The sequence below is a fragment of the Harpegnathos saltator genome, unplaced genomic scaffold, assembly GCF_003227715.2.
Source record: "Harpegnathos saltator strain DR-91 unplaced genomic scaffold, Hsal_v8.6 scaffold573, whole genome shotgun sequence".
NCBI lineage: Eukaryota > Metazoa > Arthropoda > Insecta > Hymenoptera > Formicidae > Harpegnathos > Harpegnathos saltator.
Genome location: NW_020230397.1, coordinates 358,705 through 382,015, shown reverse-complemented (window position 1 = coordinate 382,015; position 23,311 = coordinate 358,705). Strand labels below are relative to the sequence as shown.

Here is a 23,311-nt window from a genome sequence, read left to right as displayed (position 1 = left end):
ACATTTCCGAAGATGGATGGAAATGCACCAATCAAAACGCAATATTTTCATCCAGCAAGCAATCCAGCACGAAAACAAGTATCGTGTGCCGCTGGCTTAAGACAAGTATAAATTTGTCTCACTTTAACTTATTGCACCAGTGCAGCGGTGCAGAAGAAAAGAACAGACCATATGGCTGCGTTCCGATATTCACTGCCAGTACTGAAAATATATAATTTATGTCACATATATTATAGATTTTCAGTGCTGGCAGTGAATATCGGAACGCAGTCTAAAGTCAGCGGCACACGGTGCTTGTTTTCGTGCTAGATTGCTTACTGGATGAAAATACTGCGTTCTGATTGGTGCATTTTCATCCATCTTTGGAAATATACCAATCAAAACGCAGTATTTTCATCCAGCAAGCAATCCAGCACGAAAACAAGCACTGTGTGCCGCTGGCTTTAAATGCGTGCTCTACAGTGTGCTGCATGGTGTCGTGAGAATTTCGTTATTATCACAACACGTAACAATTTTATAAAAGTAGTATTGTCGCCAACTATTTTATTTGATATATCATCAAACGATGGCAGCAGATAACGTTCTGATTAGATTTTTTAACACTGTTTTTAATGTGATCGACACACCGGCCGCTTACTTCCGAGGTATTATCTAATCATGTGTTTGGTTATGTTGCTTCAACCATTCGCAGTGTTAGAAATTAAATGGGCGTTTTGGTCGTAGAAAAAATCGTTCTGCCAAATCAGAAAAAATATCCATGGTATCATCAGAAATATCGCCGCGTGCCCAACATTGACGAATGTTACACCCATGATATAGTCTGTTATACGGAAGCAAATATTCAATTCAAGCGCGATAAGTAAATAAAGTTTTACGAATTATTAGAAATATTAAAAATTACTAGGATTATTACTAATAAGAATTATTAGAATTATATTAGAAATATAGACAAAGCAAACTTCTTTCTGTTTTTATCTATTATTATTATATTTACAAGGGATGAGGTATTCTTTAACTATTTTTATCTTTTCTTTCAACACCAGATTGGTAGATGATGAAATTTTATACATTTTGAGAAGTCGCTTTGAAGAATGTGCTTGGTATCATGGTTCGGATGATATGAATTTATGCGATGATATACGCAAAACTTATGAAGACGCATCTACAGCTTGGTTTATGAAATGTAAGTGACGTAACTGTAAAGAATCAAAAGTAAGCAGTTTAAGGTTGAAGAGACAAGAGAACATTGGTATATCTACTCAACATTCTCAAATATGCAGATGGCGATATGGGTGTAACTCTGAATGTCAAAGATGCGTATATGAAGCAAAAACATCGTATGATTTGGGAACGTCGTCATGGTCCAGTAGGTAGTGGAATGAAAGAAGACTATAAAAAGGCATAACAACTTGTACTGCTATTGTAGAAAGTTATTTAATGAAAAGTACATTCACATATTGTGAATATGTGAATGATAAATTTGCATCCAGTGTACAGATAATGTGAGTTGGAAGTGTGAGACTAATAAAAGTAACTTATCAAGGGTTCAATTCCACATCTTCTAATACTCCAGATACGCTTCGCCCCTTTGAACCATGAAAGAAGGAGGGCGTACTAGGTGGCGACGGGACGCTGTGCGTTCGGGACCTGCATCTTATTTTCGTTCCGAAGAGAGAAAAACATCGAGAGCGCGGTAGTCGCTAGACCGGGAATCGAGAACCCGTGCCTTTCGCTTGCCGGGCGACTGCTCTAGACTACTGAGCTACCTGACGTTCTACGCTCACGACACTCTCCTCTCCTTAGATAACGTTAAGAGATGTCGTTCGGAAGTGACATCTCTAATGCTATACCGAGCGCACGGCGACTACAGAGAGAGGCATTGTTACTTGTACCTAGTGGTACAAGGTGGTGGTCTCAAAGTCAAAGGTTGCTATCTTTTAAGACCTGCTGTCCATGTATGCCGGCCTCCACCGTTGCCCCTCCTTATCCGATGCAAATTATATAAATAAGCCCCGGGGTCGACGCCATATTTTGGCTATCCTCGGGCGCTTGGACACGTTTTGGCCCCTTTGACATATAACCATGGTGTACAACAACAATGCATAGCGCATCAGTAACGATTTAATCTCAATGTTGAATGAGCCAATTCTTTTTATTCCTTGCTTCATTGTACAATATATAAAAACATTATGCTTATTGTACATGTATACCAAATTAATTTAAGAAACACTCGTTTAGAAGATTCACCGTGATTTATATATTACAATATCTTTTCTTTGTTATTACGATAAAATTGTACACATTGATCGCATTTACAGTTTCCTCTATCTCTCGATATTGTGTTTGTATTAATTAAATTACTCATCCATTATTTGGAATGGCCAAAGTGAATTGGATACATATAAAATATTCATTATACAGTACTATTTATAATGCAAACAACTACTCGCGCGCGCGCGGGGGATGTCTTACGCGGTGGTACGGTTGGCACGACGTAAGAGATGCCCGCACGACTGAACAAATTAAAAATTCCTCTATAAGACACGTACAAAATCTTCCGGTGATATAAAATACATTAGGATTGATTCTTACACATGGGTAAACAACATGTAACAAAACGATTGCTTCTAATAGGAATAAATAAACAAAATGTTAAAAAGTGTCGCGAAATATTATGATCATGATAACCGTCTTTGATATACCGATCCTGACCATCACTAAACGTCTTGCGAATCTTCAGACAGCAAGTATGTTGTGCGTTACCTCAAATTTCCAGAAAAATTGCTAACGCGTTTCATCAATTTTCAATCTAGTGACAAATCGACAATTACTTCGCCGCAAAACTCGCAATAACTTTTAGCGATGATTCAATGATACGACCTAATAAACCATTTCATGCTGCAAAATCATTACATATCCATGTCACATCAACGAGATGAGCATGAGGTATAATAAGATTAAAAGTGAGATCGTAACACTTATTTCTGTACAATTCAGAGAACAACGAATCCAGATTGTGCAACCTACGTATCACGCATTCTGTGTATGTGTGTGTGTATACTCTAACAAAGTATAAAAAAAGCTCTGTATCGCGCAGTTGCGGTGACTCTCTTCGACTCGGAAGAAGAGCGGGACAAGAAATCGATGTGCGCGGTGATACACTGAGCGATACAGAGAGAGAGATATACCCAAGGTGCAAGCTTTACACTTTGTTTTGTCTCCTTTAAAATAAAATCGTGAGATACTTATCGCAATATTTTCAGCAGTTTCAATGAGTTTGTCCTCGCAATGATCTTTGTTAAAATTATTCCGCGTGTCGCACCATATCACTTTTACTATTCTTCAATTATACTTGCGCTATATACTGAACAATAGTACTAATTCATCAACATCGAAAATGTTTTCAACGATAAAATCATGTCTTTTCTTGCGTTTCTCTTTATCTGTACGACAACTTATAAATAGCATTGTATCCCGTAATATAATAATAATAATAATAATAATAATAATATCGCAATCCAATTTTGCATCTCATCAGATTCATAACACATTAGTTTCCGCAAGACATTTGCAAAGTAAAATTACACATTGCGCCGTAAAAAAAAATATGTCGATGTGGGAAATTTGTAAGGCGATTAAGATGAATAGCTGTACACGTGAAGGTGCATTGGTAGACAAATGATTTTCAGTTCACTTGGTTCTTGGTAGTTGGCAACAATTGTGCACAATAATTTGTTCTAGACATATGTCGTGTGTGAAAATGCAACTTTTTCTTCTTAAGCCCCTTCGGTCTCACTCTTTTTCTCCGGTAGTACAAGATTATAGGCAAATTAAAGTGGTCCAATAATTTATCCGTGAGGGAACATTAATGTACCGAATGTGAAATCTAGCTTGACCTCTTTTTAGCTTTATGCGAGGAATTATATAAAATTAAAAACAGGTGCAAATTATGCCGTGATATGTACTGTTAAGAGGAACAGTCGTAAAACAATCAAGTATAAGTCGATTGTAGTAAACACTATACAGGTAGACACATATAAGAGAAAGACTAAAGCGAGAGATAATATAAGATATCAAATACAAAAGGCAGCGCGTAAAGTAGGATGCGAGAGATAAATATAATTATATAATTTCATCTTAGAGATATAATTATATAATTATATAATTCAAAGTCAATTACATTGGGCCACGTGTCTACGTACGTATGCGATTTGCCTAAAGATAAATTATTGCCATTCCAAGCCTCCTCCCTGATGTACTATTACTATCATCTTGCTTGTTTTTATATCCTATATCACAGTACGAAAAATGCTTTACACGTTCTATATGCAATACCGTCAGCATATGTCACTTGCTATGAACGCCGCATGTTATGTTATGATCCTGACCTCACTCGACGACCTAACTCGACTTGTATATTTTCATACACTTTGAAAATAACTCACTTGACTCTCATCGCTTCTCTTTGTCGGTTTGCATACACATTTAATCTATACACAAATTTATTGTAAATTTCGAGTATAAATGAAGTGTGGTACCTACCATTCGTAGAACAGTATATAGGTATAATTTAACCCATCAAGTGTACGTATGTGCGCGTGTGTGTCAGTGTATGTGTGTGTGTGTGTATGTGTACATGTGTACGTGGTGATTTACCGAAACGTTGACTCAATCAGTTTTCCGATTTTGAACTCAACATGCCTATCGCCTTATCTCTCTCTCTCTCTCTTTCTCTCTCTCCCTCCGTCCCTCCCTTTCCCCTCACTATATATATATATGTGTATATATATGTACATATGTATATACATATATATATATGTGCGTACGTACGTGTGTATTCTTTGCTTATGACTCGATCGGTTGATTGAACTGAGCCGCCAGGCGTCTCTTCCCTTTCACTACTGAAATAAACGTAGTCACATTTGAAAATGCATAATTGCGGTGTAAAAGTGGAGTATAATGCAGTTAAAGGGTTTAAGAAATACAACGTAGGGAATACTTGAGCGTGGCTGTTTAGTTATCAATTAGTTTAGTTAGTCAATGCGGCTACTAACAAGGCTTGCCGGAGGTGCTGTGAGCGTCGCTGTTCTCATCGTCGTCGACGGTATTATTGTCGCTGTCAGAACTCGCGAGGCTGAGGTACGTCCTGGCGTTCTTCTTCTGATTGTCCGCCGACATCTTCTTGGGCGTCAGAGACAGAGAGGGAAGCGGCAGTTCCGACGGGTGCGGCGCGACGACTGTGTTACACTTGGTGTAGTAGGGAGAGGTATGCGGGTACAAGGGGTTCGCGGCAGCGGGCAGCAGATTTTTCGTCGGCGACAGCAGATCCGACGTATCATCGTTGGACGTGATTGGATTCCAGCTTGGCAGAGTTAACGGCGGAACCTGGAAGAATGTGCGAGAGGCGATGCAGGACCAGTTTTTCAATAATGGTTTAAACTTAGATCGAAGTTTCAACTCTGTTCAAAAGCATTAGACTGTTTTCCCAATGGATAGATCAGAATAAAACGTAATTTAAATTATAGTTTAACTAAACTGTGAATGATAACGTCGTTTAATGGATTAATAAATGTCATTGCAATATAGTGTCTCTATTATTATATTTAACATCATATTGTTAAATATTTATTACGATGTTTGATGACGAATATTATGAAGAGAGTAGTGAGGATGAGGATATTTTAAAATATATAAAACATATCAACGTGCGAAAAAATCGTGTTGTAAGGCGAAGACCATCATCATTTTGAAATTTGGGATAAAAAAGAATTTCTTCAAAGATTTCGCTTATCCAAAACTACAGTTTATATGTTAATAGAAAACATTCAAGACGCTGTTCAATCACCAACTGATAAGTATCAATATGCCATATAAATTAAATGACATATACAGGGTGTTTGATAGCTGATCATGCAGACGAAAGTTGGAGATAGATTGGGTGTAGCCGAGAAGAAAAGTCATGTACTATAATGTCAAATTGCCAATAGTTATCGAGTTATTAATTAAAACATGTGAGCCAACGAGCGCGTAGAGAGCGGAGGGCGACTGCAGTAAGCAGTAAGCACGTAGACATTTGATACAGGCGGAGTCAGTGAGTAACGGTAGGCAAGCGCGCGCGACGAGGGGCAACGTAAACAACAAGAGGCGAGCGCGCGCGACGAGGAGCGAGCGAGCGCGAACGACGAGGAGCAAGCGAGCGCAAGCGACAAAAGGCGAGCGAGCGCGACGAAGAGCGAGAGAGCGCGAACGACGAGTGAGCGAGCTATAAGGAAAAAGCTATAAAGAAAAAGCTCACTTAACTAGTTGTAAAATATGATGTTTACTAATAATGAATATTATACGAATAGTATAAAATTGATTTTTGTATTTTTTTTTTTTAGAAATCAGGCTCTTTCAATATATATGAAACGATATTTCCAACATTAAGATTTTGTGCTAGTGAATCTTTTTTGATAAGCGTAGGTGATTTTGTTGGTGTTCGTAAAAGTACAGCAAGTAAAGTAATTAATAATAATAAAAATAATAAAGTTTCAAGGACAATTGCTCAACTTAAACCTGCATATGTAAAATTTCCGAACATACAAGGAAATGTTCAAAGACCTCACGAAAAATTTTACAATATTGCAAGATTTCTACGTTGCACGGGTACTTTAGATTGCACTCATATTAGAATTAAATTTACACGTGTACATCTAAAAGTGACCCGCACAGCGATGACTTTTCGTTGCTAACTTAAGAATAACAAAGATTTATCTAAACTGTCTTCGACGTATGCTTGAAAAACACACAAGATGTAAAACTAGGTTTATGGATCAAGGAAGAAACAGATAATCTTCAATTTAAACCATTGAAAAACCGGCCCATATAGGGCCGGCACTTCATGTTGTCCTTCTGAGATGCAGACGGTAGAAATTGTAGAGAGAAAACGTACCTGCACATTCGTGGAATGTTCATCCTGCGGGTACGGAAACTTGCCTGGGGACATCCACAGTGAACACTTCCAATCTCCTTTCGGTAGAGTTTCCTGTAGGCAAAAAAATGGCCGATTAACCGACGACCAAGCGTCAACGATGAGTGTCAAGGTCGATGGGGACACGGTACCTCGGGCGGAGAATCAGGCTTAGGCGGGGGCAGTGGGAAGTTGTGACGCATAATTGGTGTGCGTATCAGGCTCCTCATGAGACTCTCGCTGCTGCTTTCCGATATCGGCCAATTGATCGAGTGATCTTCTATGCTCTGCAAGTTCTTCCAGTGCTTATCACAGTCTTTGGACCAGAAGCTCCTCTCCTCTTTGGCCTTCCACGAGTTGACGCTCGTCACGTGCTCAAACCATTTTTCGGGATCGTCTATCATGCTCGATGCGTTGGAGACATTCACGTGATAAGAGGAGTCGCTTTCGAACGAATCGTTACTAGAATCCGTATCGTGGTAGGAAGAGGCTGGCTTGTACGATGGCAGCAATACGTTAACCGCGGCTTGAAAAGTAGAAATCAGTTCAGATCAGACACTGTCCAACGTCGGTGGAGACACCGCCGAAGGCAGGATCACCCGCTGGTCGCCGTGCGGCCGTCACTTACCGATTAATTTCTTGTTTAAATAAATCATTCCCTTCTTCTTGCGCGTGTCTTTGATCGTTACGGTGCACGGTAACGCTTGCAACAGCGCGGTCAGCGTCGGGAAACCGTACTGCGCGGGCTTACAGGGTGTGCCTATGATGGTTGAATACGCTACGTCAAACTGGGACAGGTTTAATATGCCGCCGCAATTCATCATTACGCGACAAACGTCGCAGGCGAAGCGATGCAATGGTGTCAATTCGATAAACTGCTCGCCATTTACCATTATAAACTGCAAATATACGCACATTCTTACGTGATGTTAGCCAACCCGCAATACGCAGCTCACGCTGAGCTTTGAGATACACACCCGAAAGACATTGGCAAGGTCCCTTTTAAGCTCGTCTAGATTACATGGCTTTAGGTGATACTGCGAGTACTGCCGCAGAAATTCTCTCACGGGCATTCGATACTGTGGTTGATCCATCAAAATACGTCGGCACTGGAGAATGGTCTGTTGCAGGTGCGACTTGTCGATCGTGACGATGGCGGGTCCCGTCGCCAGATCGATGATCTGCGATAAAGTTGCGTTAAATAAGAAGAATCATCCTGACTTGTCAGGATTAACCCTTTGTGCGGCAGTGATGAATATACTTTCCCTTTTTCTCTTCCATCTTTATGATGTAATTTACAGTTTGATAAAAAATAAGCATAGTCTCACACTTTCCTGGTATATTATTACATATTCCACATGTTTCTTATGATCATTATACCTGATTGTTCATTATTTATTCTTATTGATCAATTGGATATAAAGTTATCAGAAAAAATAAAATGCATAGAACATTTAATAAAAATTTTCAATTTCTTGAAAAATTAAGATCAGAGCTGAGATTTCACTGAATATTCTTCGCATTCGAAATATAATACAAGTGTCCGGGATCTTTTGGAAACAAAAAGTTGTGAAGATTAATCAGATAAAACTGAGAAGAAGAGTCGAGTACAATTTTGCAAAAATCGCAATAGTTATTGATGATTATTAATGATTCCTTCATGAACTTTATAACATTTTCCTGGTATATTATTACATACTCTACATGTTTCTCATGATCATTATACCCGATTGTTCATTTTTATTTATTTGCAAGCGAATAAAGTTGAAAAGAGCGATTTAAAAAACATTTTTTTAATTTCTTGGAGAATATTTAAGATCAAGAGCTGAAAATTTCACAGAATATTCTTTGCATATCAAAATATAATACAAGTGTCCAGGATCTTTTGGAAACGAAAAATTGTGAAGATTAATCAGATCAAACTGAAAAGAGTCCAGTACAATTTTGCAAAAATCGCAATAATTATCGAGAATTATTAATGATTTAGTTATGAAATTATTAATGATTGAAATGATTGAAAATTACCACATCTAGAAACTCTTTTAATCGATGACTTGAAAATTTGCCTATTTATTTGCAAAATGGTAAAGGACTCTTTTGTTCGGAATGACCTAATCTGCAATTATCTTATGGCTATTGTGTCTAACGATAGATATATTAAACTTTGAATCCTGAATTTTAAACCTATCTACGCTAAGCACAATAGCCTATAATTGTAAGTTAGATCAGTCTGAACAAAAAAGTCCTTTACCATTTTACAAAGTACGCAAATTTTCAAATTATCAATTAAAAGAGCCTCTAGATGTTGTCATTTTCAATCATTAGTAACTTAATAACTATTGAACTTTGAACCCTGAATTTTGGACCTGTCGCTAGGCACAATAACCATTATACAATTACAGATTAGGTCATTCTGAAGAAAAAAGGCATTTCGCAAGTAAATACGCAAATTTTCAAGTTATCAATTAAAAGAGCTTTTAGATATGGTCATTTTCAATCATTAATAACTTAATAACTATTGCGATTTTTGCAAAATGATGATACTTGATTTTTCTTCTCAGTTTGATTAATCTTCATAACTTTTCGTTTGCAAAAGACACCCTGTACATATATTTTTTTCCGGAATTTTTCGTGTGCAATATTTCTCTTTTTATAAACAAATTACTTTACCGTTTAGCAGCCACATTGGACTTCTCTTGAAATCTGACCTTAAATTTGTAATCAGTGACCCAAACAACGTAGAAATGTAAGATTTCAGAGAAAGTCAAGTCAAGTAGAAAAAATGTGCCAGACGAAAGGTTAAACAATTTCAATATTGACTAAATCTTCGTCTCACTTTCAAGCGCATCTATCACATGTCAGTGTATTACCTTAATGGTATCTTCAAGTTTTTGCATGAGTTGCAACATCGAACTGCAGCCGAACAATTCTGGACGCAGGGAGTAGCCGAATTGATGAGAGAACATTTGCGCGATGCTCGAAATGCTAAGGCCACCTTTGGCGCGCATCACCAATTTTGATATTTGCTCAGCTAGGACTTTCAGGCCTTCCTTCTCGGTCAAGGATATCTGCCGCTCACCTCCGTTTACCTCCTCGATTTTCACGACATCCGGAATCGCTTCGAACAGCTCGATCAACTTAGTGAAGCCGTAGTCCGACACACGACACTGGTGGCCGAAATGATGATGGTAGGAAGGTACGAACTTGTTGAACAGCATTCTGCACTGAGGTGCGTGTTGCAGCAATTCGACAACCTGTCGATTTGCGGGAAATTAGTTCAAATCCAAACGATTCAAATCTAATTTATCAAATAAATCTAAATAATTTAATAAGTTATCTAATATATCTTAAGTAACTCATCTAGTAAATCCAAGTAATTTTCGAATGTACAATCAACTCAAAATAACTTTTGAGTGCAGTAGTTGTCTTCTTTATCGCAGGAAATTGATTCAAATCCAAACAACTCAAATATAATCTATCTAATCAAATAAATCTAAATAGCTTGATAACTTATCTAATATGTCTTAAATAATTTGTCCAGTAAATCTGACTAACTTAAATCCAAGTAACTTTTGACTGTACGATTAACTCAAAATAACTTTCGAATGCATAATTGAGTCTTCTTTCTCGCGGAAAATTGATTCAAATCCAAACGACAAATATAATCTATTAAATAAATCTAAATAATTTACTTTACTTAAATAAGTTACTTGGATTTAAGTTAGTTAGATTTACTGGACAAATTATTCAAGATGTATTAGATAAGTTATCAAGTCATTTAAATTTATTTGACTACATTTGAGTACATTTGGATTTAAAATAATTTCCCGCGAGAAAGAAGACTCAACTATGTACTCGAAAGTAATTTTTAGTTAACCGAACAATCGTAGATCGCTTGGATTTAAATCATTTAGATTTACTAAATAAGTTATTTAAGATATATTAAATAAGTTATCTAAATTAAAATTATTTAGATAACTTATTTAATACATTTTAAATAACTTATCTAGCAAGTCTAAATAACTTAAATCCAAGTAATCTTTGATTGTTCGATCAACTTAAAATAGTAGTTTTTGAGCGCATAGTCGATCTTCCTTTTTTATAAAAGTTTTAGCGGTTCACATGCGTTACCTCTTTGGCAAACAGTTTGGTGCGCTCCACTTCCTCCGCGGTCTGTTCGCGTTTGGGAATAGCTATCATTTTGTCACCGCTGTCGAGGGACGTTACAACGACCGTGTTTTCGGACACCTCCCCGAGGATATCATCGATGTCGCACACGCCGTAGTCCACAATGTCCCACGGTTTTGCTGCAAATGACGAGCGTAACGACGATTATCCCGCTACCAATCGCAAAGACGAATATATTTACCTATCACTCTGCTATAAACGGTTGGAAATTCCGAAAGTGCTACTTGCTTGCTCGCTTTGGACTTCAGCACTCGCAGCAGATCCGATGTGAAACGCCGCACTTGCGCGCGATGTGACAGAGTAACGATGCGTTTGTTGCCCTCGCCCATTACCTTGCGAAACAGACGATTACTCGCATCAAATAAGTAGCACGCCGAGAGTTGGATGTTTCTTTACAATTTATCGAATGTACTGCGCTCAATGTGTTCACTGTTAAATTCTATAAAACTGTAATATTCTGTGCTTATGTTAGTAACGCTCTTAGGAGTTTAACGTTATTCACTTATTAGCGACTTGTAGCGACTAGCGTTAGCTACACACCGCACACAACGATCGTCTAACACAGCCAGTACCAAAGCGATAAGAGAGATAAGCGTGCTTATTTCTCGCACCATTTTGTCTCTCCTCAAGCACTTGCTCTACCTTGACAGCTCTGGTAGAAATGGATCGTTCATTGTTCATCCACCGCTAAAAGCTCTCCAAGTGCCTAATTTACCTACCTGAACCGTGTGTGTAAGCGCTTCCAGCAAATCAATTAGTTTGGTGAATCCGTAATCAGCAACTCTACATTGCCGGCCGAAATGATGATGATACGCCGGTATAAATCGATTAAAGGGTAATTGGCAGTGCGGAGCAGTTTTCAGAAGATCAACCAATTCGCGACTGAAAAGGGCCAGCTGATTCGCGAGCGACGGACTCACACACTTGATTTCTGGAAGAAGCGACGTATTGTTAACCAAGTACAATTTTTATAAACGCCATAGATTATACCGTAGATACGAGGTTCACAAAAAGAGAAATCACCTTCGTGATTACTCTCGACATTTATATTTCCTATCCATACGATGTATTTCACGCTTCCGATGTCCTGTCTCAATTCCACCGACGATAAGCAGGATATCAAGTGCTCCAAAGGTACGCCACTATCTACAATCTCTAACGGTTCCTTGAACTCAGCCTCGAAACAATTCGGCAGGCTGAAATTCACAGATTTCAAAGATTGCGATTACAACCCACTCGTTATTCGTATCTAAAGAAGTGTCGCGCGGGTGTTAATTACTGTATCTAACGTATTTAATTATTGCTTATATACTTGGGCGAGAAAGTTCTACATCATTTTGCAAACATGATATTCATCGAGGTATCAATTATGAAAAATTGTCAGGCGACTGCACATGATGCAAAGAAACGAGCTGTCATTCAAGAAATCTGAAACTATCGACAATCTCTTGGTAATAGCGGGCGGTGCATAATGCTGGAATATAAAAAATGTGGTTTGTAGAATTGGATAGGAATGTATGTACAGAGTGTCCAGGATCTCTTGAAAATGAAAAATTGTGGAGATTAATCAGATAAAACTGAGAAGAAAAGTCATGCCATTTTGCAAAAATCGCAATAATTAGTTAGTAATGATTGATGTTTAATTATTAATGATTGAAAATGGCCACATATCTTTTAGTTGATAACTTGAGAATTTGCGTACTTATTTGCAAAATGGTAAGGGACTTTTTTGTTCAGAATGACCTAATCTATAATTATATAATAGCTATTATCTAGCAAGAGATATAAATATATTGAACTTTGAATCCTGAATCCTGAACCTGTCGCTAGGTGTAACAGTCACCATGTAATTGTAAATTAGGTTATTCTTATTGTAAATTAGGTTATTCTGAATAAAAAAAGTCTTTTACTATTTCGCAAACAAGTACGCAAATGATCAAGTTATTAGTTTAAAAAGCCTCTAGATATGGTCATTTTCAAACATTAATAACTTAATAACTATTGCGATTTTTGCAAAATGTACATGGACTTTTCTTCTCAGTGATTTGATTAATCTTCACAATTTTTCGTTTCCAAAAAATCCCGGACATCCTATATATAGAATGCTTTTCAGTAATTTTTAAAATATTCACATTTTCTACATTGGAATAAGGAATGTATCGTAAAACTCATATTGTGAGACACCCTATATGCAGTCAGTAGAAAAGTTGTTGCAACACTTTTCTTCTCTTCAATAAATTTTGCAGCACGTTTGTATCCGATAGGAAAATTTTTTTAATAACCCTTAGAATAAATTCTTTGAATAAATTCTCCTTGGAAAATAAATTCATCTAGATATCACATGCATTTTTAAAGCTTGTAGATACGAAATATGGAAGAGATTATGAAGCGATGAGTTGGATGAAGTAAAAGGCAAGGTATATTGAGGAAACTATGGGGAAAAAAGAGAATTGAGGAAGTACAAAGCAGCATTCATGGGAAGATAGTATGAGAGATAAGGCGAAGTGAAGAGAATAGGAAAACCAAAAGTGTAAGGTTGCAGCGTATCCTAAAAAGACTGATTAGACAAGGCTGTGAAATGCATGTGATAATGGGGATATTGGAGAGTAGAGAGACAAGATACATGTATAAGTATAGAAGAAGAAAGGAAGATGATATAAATTAACATAATAATGAAGGCAAATTTGGATTTATTTGTATAAAAATGATAGTTGAGAGAAAGTAAAGATAGATAACTCTTACAGAATAAATTCTGCTGGATACCACATGCACTTTTTAAAGGTAAAGTCCTGGAGGTAAAAGTACCGTGACTTTCCTTCGTTCAACTGAACCTGCTGATTATTCGCACAAGACCTATGTAAGCCAGAGTGAAACATACCTTGGCAGAGGTAGAATGCCGTTGTGCGACGCTAGCAATTGTTGCATACGGGTCTCGAGAATTTTCAAGGAAATCTTCACATTAGGTAAAGATGCCATTTCCTGTTCCGCCCAACCTTTGTCAGACGTCAACGGTTTCGAGATATGGATCGTGCAATACGGCAATTTGACTTGTCCCTCCTGCAAGTATCCCGTCTCTTTTAACTTTGCAAAATATTTAATTAGAATCTCCCGTCGTAAAAATACATTCATTCAGCACAAAACATTCACGCTTCACGGTGTGATCAAAGCTTCTCGACGACAAAGGGAACTCTAGCAGCTCTACCTCTACCGGAGAAGCTCAGCCTCGGCTTCTATCCATCATCTTGCGGAGTTGCGAGTAATCGGGAGTAATATTCATATAATGGCGCTACATATAATTCGCACGCACCTGTGTCGTGTTGCATGGCGACGGGGTATTCCTGTGATCCGGATTGAGCGAAACCATTCTGCCACTTGTATCCTCCGTAATTAGGCATACATCCTTCATTTTATATAATTCAGACACGCTAATGGAAATCATGAACCGGCTCTCGTACATCTCGCGGAATTTGAACAGTGGGAGCTTGTGCCCCGGTACCTCTTGCAAGAGCATCACGATTTGCGCACGAATGAGCTGCGGGTTCGGGCCACCAGTGTGAGCGTACGATATCAAAATGCGCTTGTAGCCTACTTTACGGCGATGCAACTGCGAGATTGCATATTGTGCGTCTGGCAACGAAGGTACTCTCACGCTAGCTGCAAAGTTGCCGTCCGACTGCATGAATATGGAAATATGTAATACCTGAAAGAGAGGGACTATTGGAAATACCTTCCGCAATCTTATACAAAGCAGCCGAACAACTTAGCAATAATTCTCTCTCTGAACTCTCGCGAATCAAAGGGATACCGGAGCGCCGCTAGAAGCTCGTGAACATTTCTGTTTCTTTACGTCATTCTGACTCGGAAGTCGATCGTTGCACGATCAAAGCACACATTCTGAGACACCATTATGATCTTTCCATCGGAAACGAAAAAAATTAAGTATAGAGTCTGAAGTTGTCTACCAAAGACACTATGTGAACTTCATATAAAAAAGGTTCTATGATCAACGCAAAAAGAAAAAAAATACCCCTTCTTGCAGGAAGGCCATCTTCAAAAATGTATGTTTAGAAGCTCGGAGAAAGTATTTTTGTCATAAAAATCGCGTATGAGTTTTCCAAAACAAAAAGCACTGTAGATGTGTACATAAGACAAAAATTATAAAGTTAAAATATTATTAACGTTACATCTTAGTATTTGTAAACTACTGTTACTACTACAGCACTCTTTTCAGTTCACGCTTTTCGACTTCTCAAAGCAGTCAGACGTGTTCCCTCGATAACCGCTCAAGCTGAATGCTGAAAACTTACTGTTACGTGTTCTGCAAATACAGACGAGAGGATCCGTTTCATGTCCTTCGTATCGATGTTCTGATCCAGATTCGTTACTTGTAACTCGATAGTTGTATTAGCGCCATTATTCGTGCCGGGTGCAGTGCGATTGTTTATGGGATTGAACAATTTCTGCGTACAGATATACAGAATGTTACAAAGAATCGTCGCAGATCAGAGACGCGCCGAGTTTGAATGAAAACAGCGAGAAACGATACCTCCACTTCCTCATTCTCCGCATCGCTCTGGTGCGAACGTGAGGTCTGATTGTGTTGTCCCGTTCCTTGCAATATGCTATTCTCGTAAGGTGATGGTGTTCTGTTGTTACGTGCAGAAATTTGTTGTTGATTCTGAAGACGAAAAGCAAAATGTTATCTCTGGTATTTCGACAAATATAACAGCTATGCTCGACGATATAAATATAAATTATACGTGAAAGATAAATAACGCAAAACGTGTGTGTGTATGTGTATATGTGTTACGCTCGTATACCTGACCGTTCCATACGTTCTTCTCTCTAATTTGTGCATCGTACAACGGAGACGGACTGCGCCGTTTGAAGGGATTTGTTTGTCCTGTAATTTAAGCAGCATGTTGATGACGATGCTATCGTAATGTGATCTTGATAAGAATATATGAGTACACTAAACTACAAACCACTGGTATTGTAATTAGGTGGAACAGCTAACTGTCGTCCTCCAATCCAGTCGGAAGTATGAACGAACGAATTATGTGTGCCTCTAACGCGTCTAAGGCCTTCGGGAGTACGAGAGATTGCATTACTAGAAATATTATTGTCTCGAACCTGCGAGACGTGAACTCGCTTGCCCAATTTCTGCTTCTCCATCTTTAAATTATTGTTCAGTTGCGTTATGTATTATTGCAAGAAATTACAAGAAATTTTACAATATGAATAACTGATGTATGATTATGTGTGAAATATGTATGATTATAAACTAATTTCACGACAGATTGAAAGTTGATAAATAACGCTGCATTTGCAAGCAAGAAGAGATTACAACAGATTGTATCTTAAATGTAAATGTGCGTGTGTGTTTATCCGCGTAAAACTAACTTTGTATTGTTCTTCCCACAACTGGCCATATGACTGAGGCCCTGGAACTTGCCAGATTAATGGCGACTGCACTCTACCAAGATCACTATATGTTCTATTAAAAGCCACATCGCTGCTATTCGGATATGATCTCCCGTAAAATATCGGAGGTTGCTGTATCACCCTGTAAACGCAGAATAAAAAAACCAAGGTCGTGTAATGCTGAACAAATAAGTTTGCTACACAAATATTATCTAATGTACTATCAGATAAGATCAAAGATTCGTTTCATAGCCCGAATCAGCAAGGATAAAAATCTACTCGCGACTCCAGAGCTCATGCTCGGATTGTCCATCATGTAGAAAATTTCCTACGTTATCAGCTTTGAAGGCGTAAGTCAAAGAGATGCGACAAATTTACCCTGATGTAGTATTGACAGATGCACAATGAGTGTTGAAAGTAGGATAAGCGCCTACTACAGGTGACGATGATTGATAATGCGAAAACTGTAGGGCCCTCGTCCCTGATACGGAGGCGCCCGCACCACCGTACATTTGCTTAGAGGAGTTAGCAACAATTTCTGACTCACTAACTGCTCGACTACGTGTTATAATACTTCCTGGAAGAAAGAATGCGATCAATTATGCGAAATTCAACGATACAATACCAGCTTATGTTACTCAAGAATTTTACCAACAAACATACCTTGGTTTTTGATTGTATTTCCTTTTTCTTTATAATGTCTTACAGATATTTTCGACGAAAGAACATATTCTCCGTCCATACGCTTCTGAGCCCTATCGGGAGGGAAAAAAAAGAAGAAAAGATCACATTGTGTTATTATATAATCTGTCGGAAGAGAAGCGAACAACTTCAATACACAGAACAAGCGCGCAATATCACTTATAAATGACCTTGCAGATGTGAGGAATAACAAAACCTAAACACAAGTTGATTTATATCGCACAGTGTATAATTATCGTCACAAAATCTTCCGAATAAAAATGTGTACCATGTACGAAATATAGATTTCTCGGTATTAAATACGCTAATGTTTATATAGCAATATATAAAGATGATAACGCGCGCGCGTGCGCGTATGTGTGTCGTGTAACTTACCCCAAGTGGAAGTAAAGCCATCACATCAAGTCAATACTCAGATATAACATTTAAAATAAAATAATAAATACGCTAACAATATATTATTTTCTATAAAAATAATCTCTTCGTAATAATTTCTAATATGTAACCTTCTTGCAATGGACCCTGAGATGTACTAACGGTAATAATGGCCAGCAAAATTATATGATGTTCTTAGGTACAGCTGTTCGTTACATTGTTGGCTGACATTTGAAATGTCTCTTATTTATGTTTTCATCCCTACTACGTCGACATATAATACTCCTTGTTTTCCTCTCTCTTTTTTTTATATACATATTGCTCCAATAATAGGATAGAAAATATGTAAGGCCGATTTACACGAAAAAAAGGCGGGCTATTTGAATAGAAATCGAACGCGTTCATATGCACGATCGTTTACGAGTAAATAAATAAAATTGACACGAATGTAAGTAGAAGAGAGTAAGTTCTAATATTAATAAAATATGTGTACCTGTCTGCAGAACTTTGCGATGTGAAGCGTACAATAGCTGTATTTGACTGGACATCCACCACACGACCACCACAGTTATCAGATAATTGCTTAAGACGACGTTTAATGACTACAACATCCTTTTCATCAGGAAGGTTACTAACTAGAAGGTCATAGGATTCAACACCCTGAAAGTGTTAAATAATTTTGATACATAAGTGAGGTCATTCAGGATAGATTAAGCATGCAAATACATATGTTATATATATATATATATATGTATGTATGTATATATATATTAGTTATGTAAATTAAACCGTGTACTAAAATAAACGCGATACATGTTGAACATATACAAACATAAAACAATGTACATGATTGGAAATTAAAAATAAGAAAATAATATTGCATATATACTCTCAATATATATAGTTTATTAAATTGATACAGAAAGATTAGCATATGATCTGTACCAGCAGTCTCAAATAAAAGTCCTATATTACAAATATTACATAATCTTCTGATATCAGTCATCTTTTCATACCTTTGCTGGAGTTCTGGACGGCAGTGGTTCCATGAGCTCCGTAAAATCATAGTGTTCATTAGCACATAATATTAATGCTTCTGAGGTATTTTTTTTATGCAGCAGTATCACATGAATTCTTTTCCTATGACGTAAATCACTGAGATCAGCGGCAAAATTAATATCGCCGGATATTAAGATTATAGCTGCTGGACTACCATGAATGTCAGCAAATCTCCTGATGGATTGCTTAAGTTTCTCATCAGCAGCATTCTTGCATGTAGCAGATACATGTATTAAATTAACCTGATAAATGATAAAAATAACAAGGATAATTATCTGTCATCAATGGAATAAGGTTGTACGTTTTTCTTACTTGAGCGTCGTTCAGTTCCTGTATGATTTGGTAATTTTCCTTTTGAACGTCACAAACTACAATAAATTCTGCTTCCCTATAACCACTAAAAAATTTATCCCTAATTACTTGCGTAACTGCTATGGCGGATCTGCCCTTAGGAACCTATAATACAATCAGAAAATATTGTAATATCATCTTAGTAATATCAAATTATATAAATTATAATGATATATAACTTCTTTATACATCACTAACATTGATCACCAATAGGAAAAGAATTTATGAACATACTTGGCAATTCTCAATGTCCCAAAATACACCAATAGGTGGAAGATAATTTGGTACAGTTGGCATATTAACTGGGCTGTCATGATGCATAAAAGAACAGTCATATCTATAATGACTGAACAATGGAGAAGCAGATGACTCTAATTCTACCTTAGAACCACTATTATTTCCTAATCTACTATTACACAATGATTGGCTCTTATTAGCTGTTGCATCTGGTGAAGATACTTTTTGTGCACTTAACAATTGCAACAGCCTTTCATTAAGACCTTCAATCTCATCGTTAATATCCGTACAAGGTGTACGGTAATTCAAAGATTCCTTGTCTGCCATATGTTTCACAAATTATTTTGCCAATGTTTGGCTGGAATTAAGCAAAAAATTAGTACACAGTCAAAATTTGCATGAATATTCTGGCACATAAGTATGGTTCGTAATACTTGTATATCATAAATATGCATGCATTGCTATGTTAAATGTAGCATTTTAATAAGATAAAATTGTATAACTTATATAAGAATTATATGAGTTCAGATTAAAAAACATTATTATTACAGAGAACAAAGAACGCGCAAGGCTCAAGAATGTTAAGTATCCTACAAACATCACTTAAACATCTCACCGATCAAGAGAACATACTTCCTATTTTGGTAAATTTTATTCCAGTAAAAACGGTTATGCACAAATATAGTCAAACTCAAATTTAGATAATAACATGATCTAAAAGCGTTTGCTTCATTACCTGAGAAATCAGCCATCGTATTTTTCACGATTTTCTATGCAATTTGCAGTGTCAGTAAACGTGATAACCAATTCTCGAATACGCACAACGTATGGATCAAAGTTACGGGCACACACATGCTCTGTAAAAGCCCATAACTGCATCTATATATACTCGAATCACAAAACGCGAGTTTGAGAAACGTGAGCCTGCGTTTCTGGGATTCTGCGTTTCCTTTTACCTCCTTTTTTCCCTCTTTTTGTCTCTCAACTCTCGTCTAATCGTGCAACGTGAAAATGCATTTTGAAGTCACGTTTACACCATGCGATTAAATGATGCTGCAGTGTACTTGCGATTCATATTCTTCTTGACAATGCACGTGAACTAAACAGAACGCTGGAATTAACCGATTACACCCATTGAGTTATTCCGTTCGACTCGCGGCACTTTTACAATGGTTTCAGCATCATGCACGCGTCCCGTAGTTACGAGCGTAATGCAGGATTCGCACGGCATCGACACGCCACACACGATGTCCGATATCCAATGGGAAAATTAGATTTCCAGAGACGAAAATATTAGGGAGTATTTGCAATAACGCTTTTCAAATACGGCGAAAGCTAAAGTTACGTTATTGGATCGAAAGGCAAAACTGCGCATGCACAGTTTCGTCTTTCGGTAATTATTCGGGATAAAGCCTACATCAAATTTTGATATTTTCGTTTGCAGATTTCTTAATAAAAATTTCTATCGTGACTCCCAACAGTGACAATCAATCGAGGGAGTCTAAAAAATATGTCATCTTCATATTTTTTAACTCAACCTAACCTAACCAATCTAATCTAACCTATTTAATTAAAATACACCTACATGTATTTGCATCACATCAATCCTTTTTATGGCTGCATAATATATAAAATCCGACGGAGCATCTTCCCTGCGTAAAGCCAGCGGCACACGGTGCTTGTTTTCGTGCTGGATTGCTTGCTGGATGAAAATACTGCGTTCTAATTGGTATATTTTCGAAGATGGATGGAAATGCACCAATCAGAACGTAATATTTTCATTCAGCAAGCAATCCAGCACGAAAACAAGCACCGTGTGCCTGGCTTTATATATCGGACAATAGTAATGCCGGCGGTTTTCAAATTTTAACAAAATTTTATGCCTGTTTCTACCAACTCTGATTGATTTAAACAGCTGGTTATTCTATCGGAATTGATCAACTGCAATTGCCAATTTTGATTAACGATAGATGTGATTGGTCAATTTCATTGAAATAACTAGCCGGTCAAATTGACCAAGATTTGTAGAAACGAACATTAGGCCAGTATTCATAGGCTGCGTTCTGATATTCATTGCCACTACTGAAAATATATAGTTTATGTCACCTATACTATAGATTTTCAGTGCTAGCAGTGGATATCGGAACGCAGTCAATTGGTCTGTTCTTTTTAGCTGCACTACTGAACTGCAATAAGTTAAAGTGAGAAAAAATATAGTTGTCTCATTCTAACTTATTGTACTAGTTCCGCAGTGCAGCTGAAAAGAACAGACCACATATGTCAGGTTTTATATTTAAGACTAAAGCTAAGACTCCATGCATGCGGTGAGCTCCGGCAAACGGCTGCGGTGACCAATCAGGAGACAGACGCATGCCGGAGCTTGCCGCAACCGGACTTGCGCCTCCCTCCTGATTGGTCACCGCAGCCGTTTGCCGGAGCTCACCGCATGCATGGAGTCTTAGCTTAAGGCCGGGTCTACAATAGGTGTAGTAAGCTTTAAGCCTTAAGAAATTGGCTAACCTTATTCGATTATTCTTGTAAAAATCGACTAGGATTGGTTAATTTCTTAAGGTTTAAAGCTTACTACACTTATTATAGACTCGGTTTTACATCCGTATTCATAGTTAGGCCTTATATTTGAGACTTTCTTAAGTTTATCTTCAGATGGTCTATAGCCAATAAAATAATTCGTGAAGCATCTAAAGATGGATATAAGGAGGCCTCAAATATAAGGCCTGACTATGAATACAGCTATTAAGTTCACTTTCAGATACCTTATAACCAATGAAACGATTTGTACAGCATCTGAAGATAAACTTAAGACGGTTTTAAATATAAGATTCGATTATGAGTACCGGCCTTCTTATTTCTTACTTTGTAACTCAGAAAATTCTGAAAGAAATTCAACTTATCTATAATGTTTTCAAAATATCTCGACGTCAACTATAAAAATCTACAATAAAAAATAGGGATTTATATTCAAAAGTTTTAATATGATCACGTGACCTTGGAATTATCTTGCTAATCTTTTTTAGTAGCCTTGTCTTATTTGTAGCTTTGTTTATAGTTTTTTCAAGCATAAACAAATACAAAATCGGCCCTTTTAAGAGCCATCTTATCTTATTTTTAACCTCAGCAGATCTAAAAAGCCATGTTGGAAAGAAATAGTTAAAAAAATATATAGATGACATATATTTCAGGCTTTCCCGATTGATTATCACTATTAAAATCAGAACGAAGATTTTTACCAAGAAAACTGCAGAAAAATATCAAAATTCGGGAAAGGCCTTCCCAGGTAGAAAACAACAAACAAAAAATCATAATAATATAATTATGATATAAAAGAAGTCATTTTAAGACAAATCAGGATGATGTCATTCGACATCATGTCATTCGATAATTTTCGTAATGGTTTAGTGATGTTTTTTTGATATTGAAATAATATTATGGTGACTTTTAGAACTGTACATTAAAATAGAAAGTCATAATAACATCAAATTGACGTCAAAATGACAAGAAAATGATCTAATCATGATTACAAAATGAATTTTTATAGTCTTTTGTTACTCATTTTGAAGTCATTGTGATTTTTTGTTTAAATGATAATATAGCTTATACCCATACATATACAATGTCCGAAAAACATTTTAGAGATATCATATTTCTTAAATGTTTTTTGGACATGTATATGGTATGTATTTGTGTATGTATTTATACATGTATTTGTGTATATATAGATAAGAAATATAGGTTAAAAAATGTGAATGTGAATATTTGGGTGTTATTTTGAGAGTTTTCTTGGGTGTTATTTTGAGGATTTTCGTTGAGCGTTAACCCTCATTTGGGTGTAACCTTCAATTGACAATATGCAGACTCTGCATATAATCAAACAAGTTGTGCAAGGCTTATCCCTCTACTTCAGAGCTCGGCAAAGTTTACAACTTTCGGCCCATTTTCGGAAGCTACGCCTTTTATCTCCTCTTACCGCGCAGCGGATCCAGCAACTGACGGTCGCGGCTCGCGACC

General features: G+C 37.1%; 2 protein-coding genes across 4 annotated transcripts; one reads left to right on the top strand and one right to left on the bottom strand.

The window, feature by feature from the left end:
- The first annotated feature begins 423 nt into the window (after positions 1 to 423).
- On the top strand, positions 424 to 2,659 carry ND-PDSW (NADH dehydrogenase (ubiquinone) PDSW subunit). Of its 2 annotated transcripts, XR_849867.2 has the most exons (5): positions 424 to 644; positions 724 to 859; positions 1,044 to 1,183; positions 1,281 to 1,502; positions 1,574 to 2,659. XR_849867.2 is itself a non-coding variant. In XM_011143253.3 (4 exons), exons 1-4 carry the CDS (start codon positions 566 to 568, stop codon positions 1,403 to 1,405), a joined length of 480 nt encoding a protein of 159 aa, XP_011141555.1. In that variant the 5' UTR covers positions 424 to 565; the 3' UTR covers positions 1,406 to 1,550. The 2 variants fall into 2 exon arrangements, 1 of the variants encoding a protein (XP_011141555.1); XM_011143253.3 differs by lacking the exon at positions 1,574 to 2,659 and having other exon boundaries at positions 1,281 to 1,550.
- On the bottom strand, positions 2,134 to 20,552 carry Marf1 (meiosis regulator and mRNA stability factor 1-like protein). Of its 2 annotated transcripts, XM_011143250.3 has the most exons (25): positions 20,022 to 20,552; positions 19,283 to 19,643; positions 19,010 to 19,153; positions 18,655 to 18,939; positions 18,132 to 18,298; positions 17,225 to 17,316; positions 16,940 to 17,138; positions 16,541 to 16,703; positions 16,123 to 16,312; positions 15,958 to 16,040; positions 15,684 to 15,815; positions 15,445 to 15,597; positions 14,445 to 14,837; positions 14,016 to 14,194; positions 12,161 to 12,333; positions 11,857 to 12,068; positions 11,319 to 11,469; positions 11,081 to 11,256; positions 9,820 to 10,203; positions 7,927 to 8,130; positions 7,578 to 7,848; positions 7,102 to 7,475; positions 6,932 to 7,024; positions 5,055 to 5,385; positions 2,134 to 4,901 (listed from the first exon to the last, which is right to left on the bottom strand). In XM_011143250.3, exons 2-25 carry the CDS (start codon positions 19,610 to 19,612, stop codon positions 4,846 to 4,848), a joined length of 4,935 nt encoding a protein of 1,644 aa, XP_011141552.1. In that variant the 5' UTR covers positions 19,613 to 19,643; positions 20,022 to 20,552; the 3' UTR covers positions 2,134 to 4,845. The 2 variants fall into 2 exon arrangements, with proteins under 2 accessions (XP_011141552.1, XP_011141554.1); XM_011143252.3 differs by lacking the exons at positions 18,132 to 18,298; positions 18,655 to 18,939; positions 19,010 to 19,153; positions 19,283 to 19,643; positions 20,022 to 20,552 and adding an exon at positions 17,639 to 17,718.
- Positions 20,553 to 23,311: the final 2,759 nt, after the last annotated feature.

What these genes read in the sequence shown, in the direction of transcription:
- ND-PDSW (XM_011143253.3), top strand. Translation starts at nt 566, where the DNA reads ATGGCAGCAGATAACGTTCTGATTAGATTTTTTAACACTGTTTTTAAT. An exon ending in ACCGGCCGCTTACTTCCGAG is followed by an intron (nt 645 to 723) that starts GTATTATCTAAT and finishes TTTTGGTCGTAG; the next exon opens with AAAAAATCGTTCTGCCAAAT. An exon ending in TACAGCTTGGTTTATGAAAT is followed by an intron (nt 1,184 to 1,280) that starts GTAAGTGACGTA and finishes TCAAATATGCAG; the next exon opens with ATGGCGATATGGGTGTAACT.
- Marf1 (XM_011143250.3), bottom strand. Translation starts at nt 19,612, where the DNA reads ATGGCAGACAAGGAATCTTTGAATTACCGTACACCTTGTACGGATATT. An exon ending in CGTCCAGAACTCCAGCAAAG is followed by an intron (nt 18,299 to 18,654) that starts GTATGAAAAGAT and finishes TAACACTTTCAG; the next exon opens with GGTGTTGAATCCTATGACCT. An exon ending in AGCCTGATTCTCCGCCCGAG is followed by an intron (nt 7,025 to 7,101) that starts GTACCGTGTCCC and finishes TTTTGCCTACAG; the next exon opens with GAAACTCTACCGAAAGGAGA.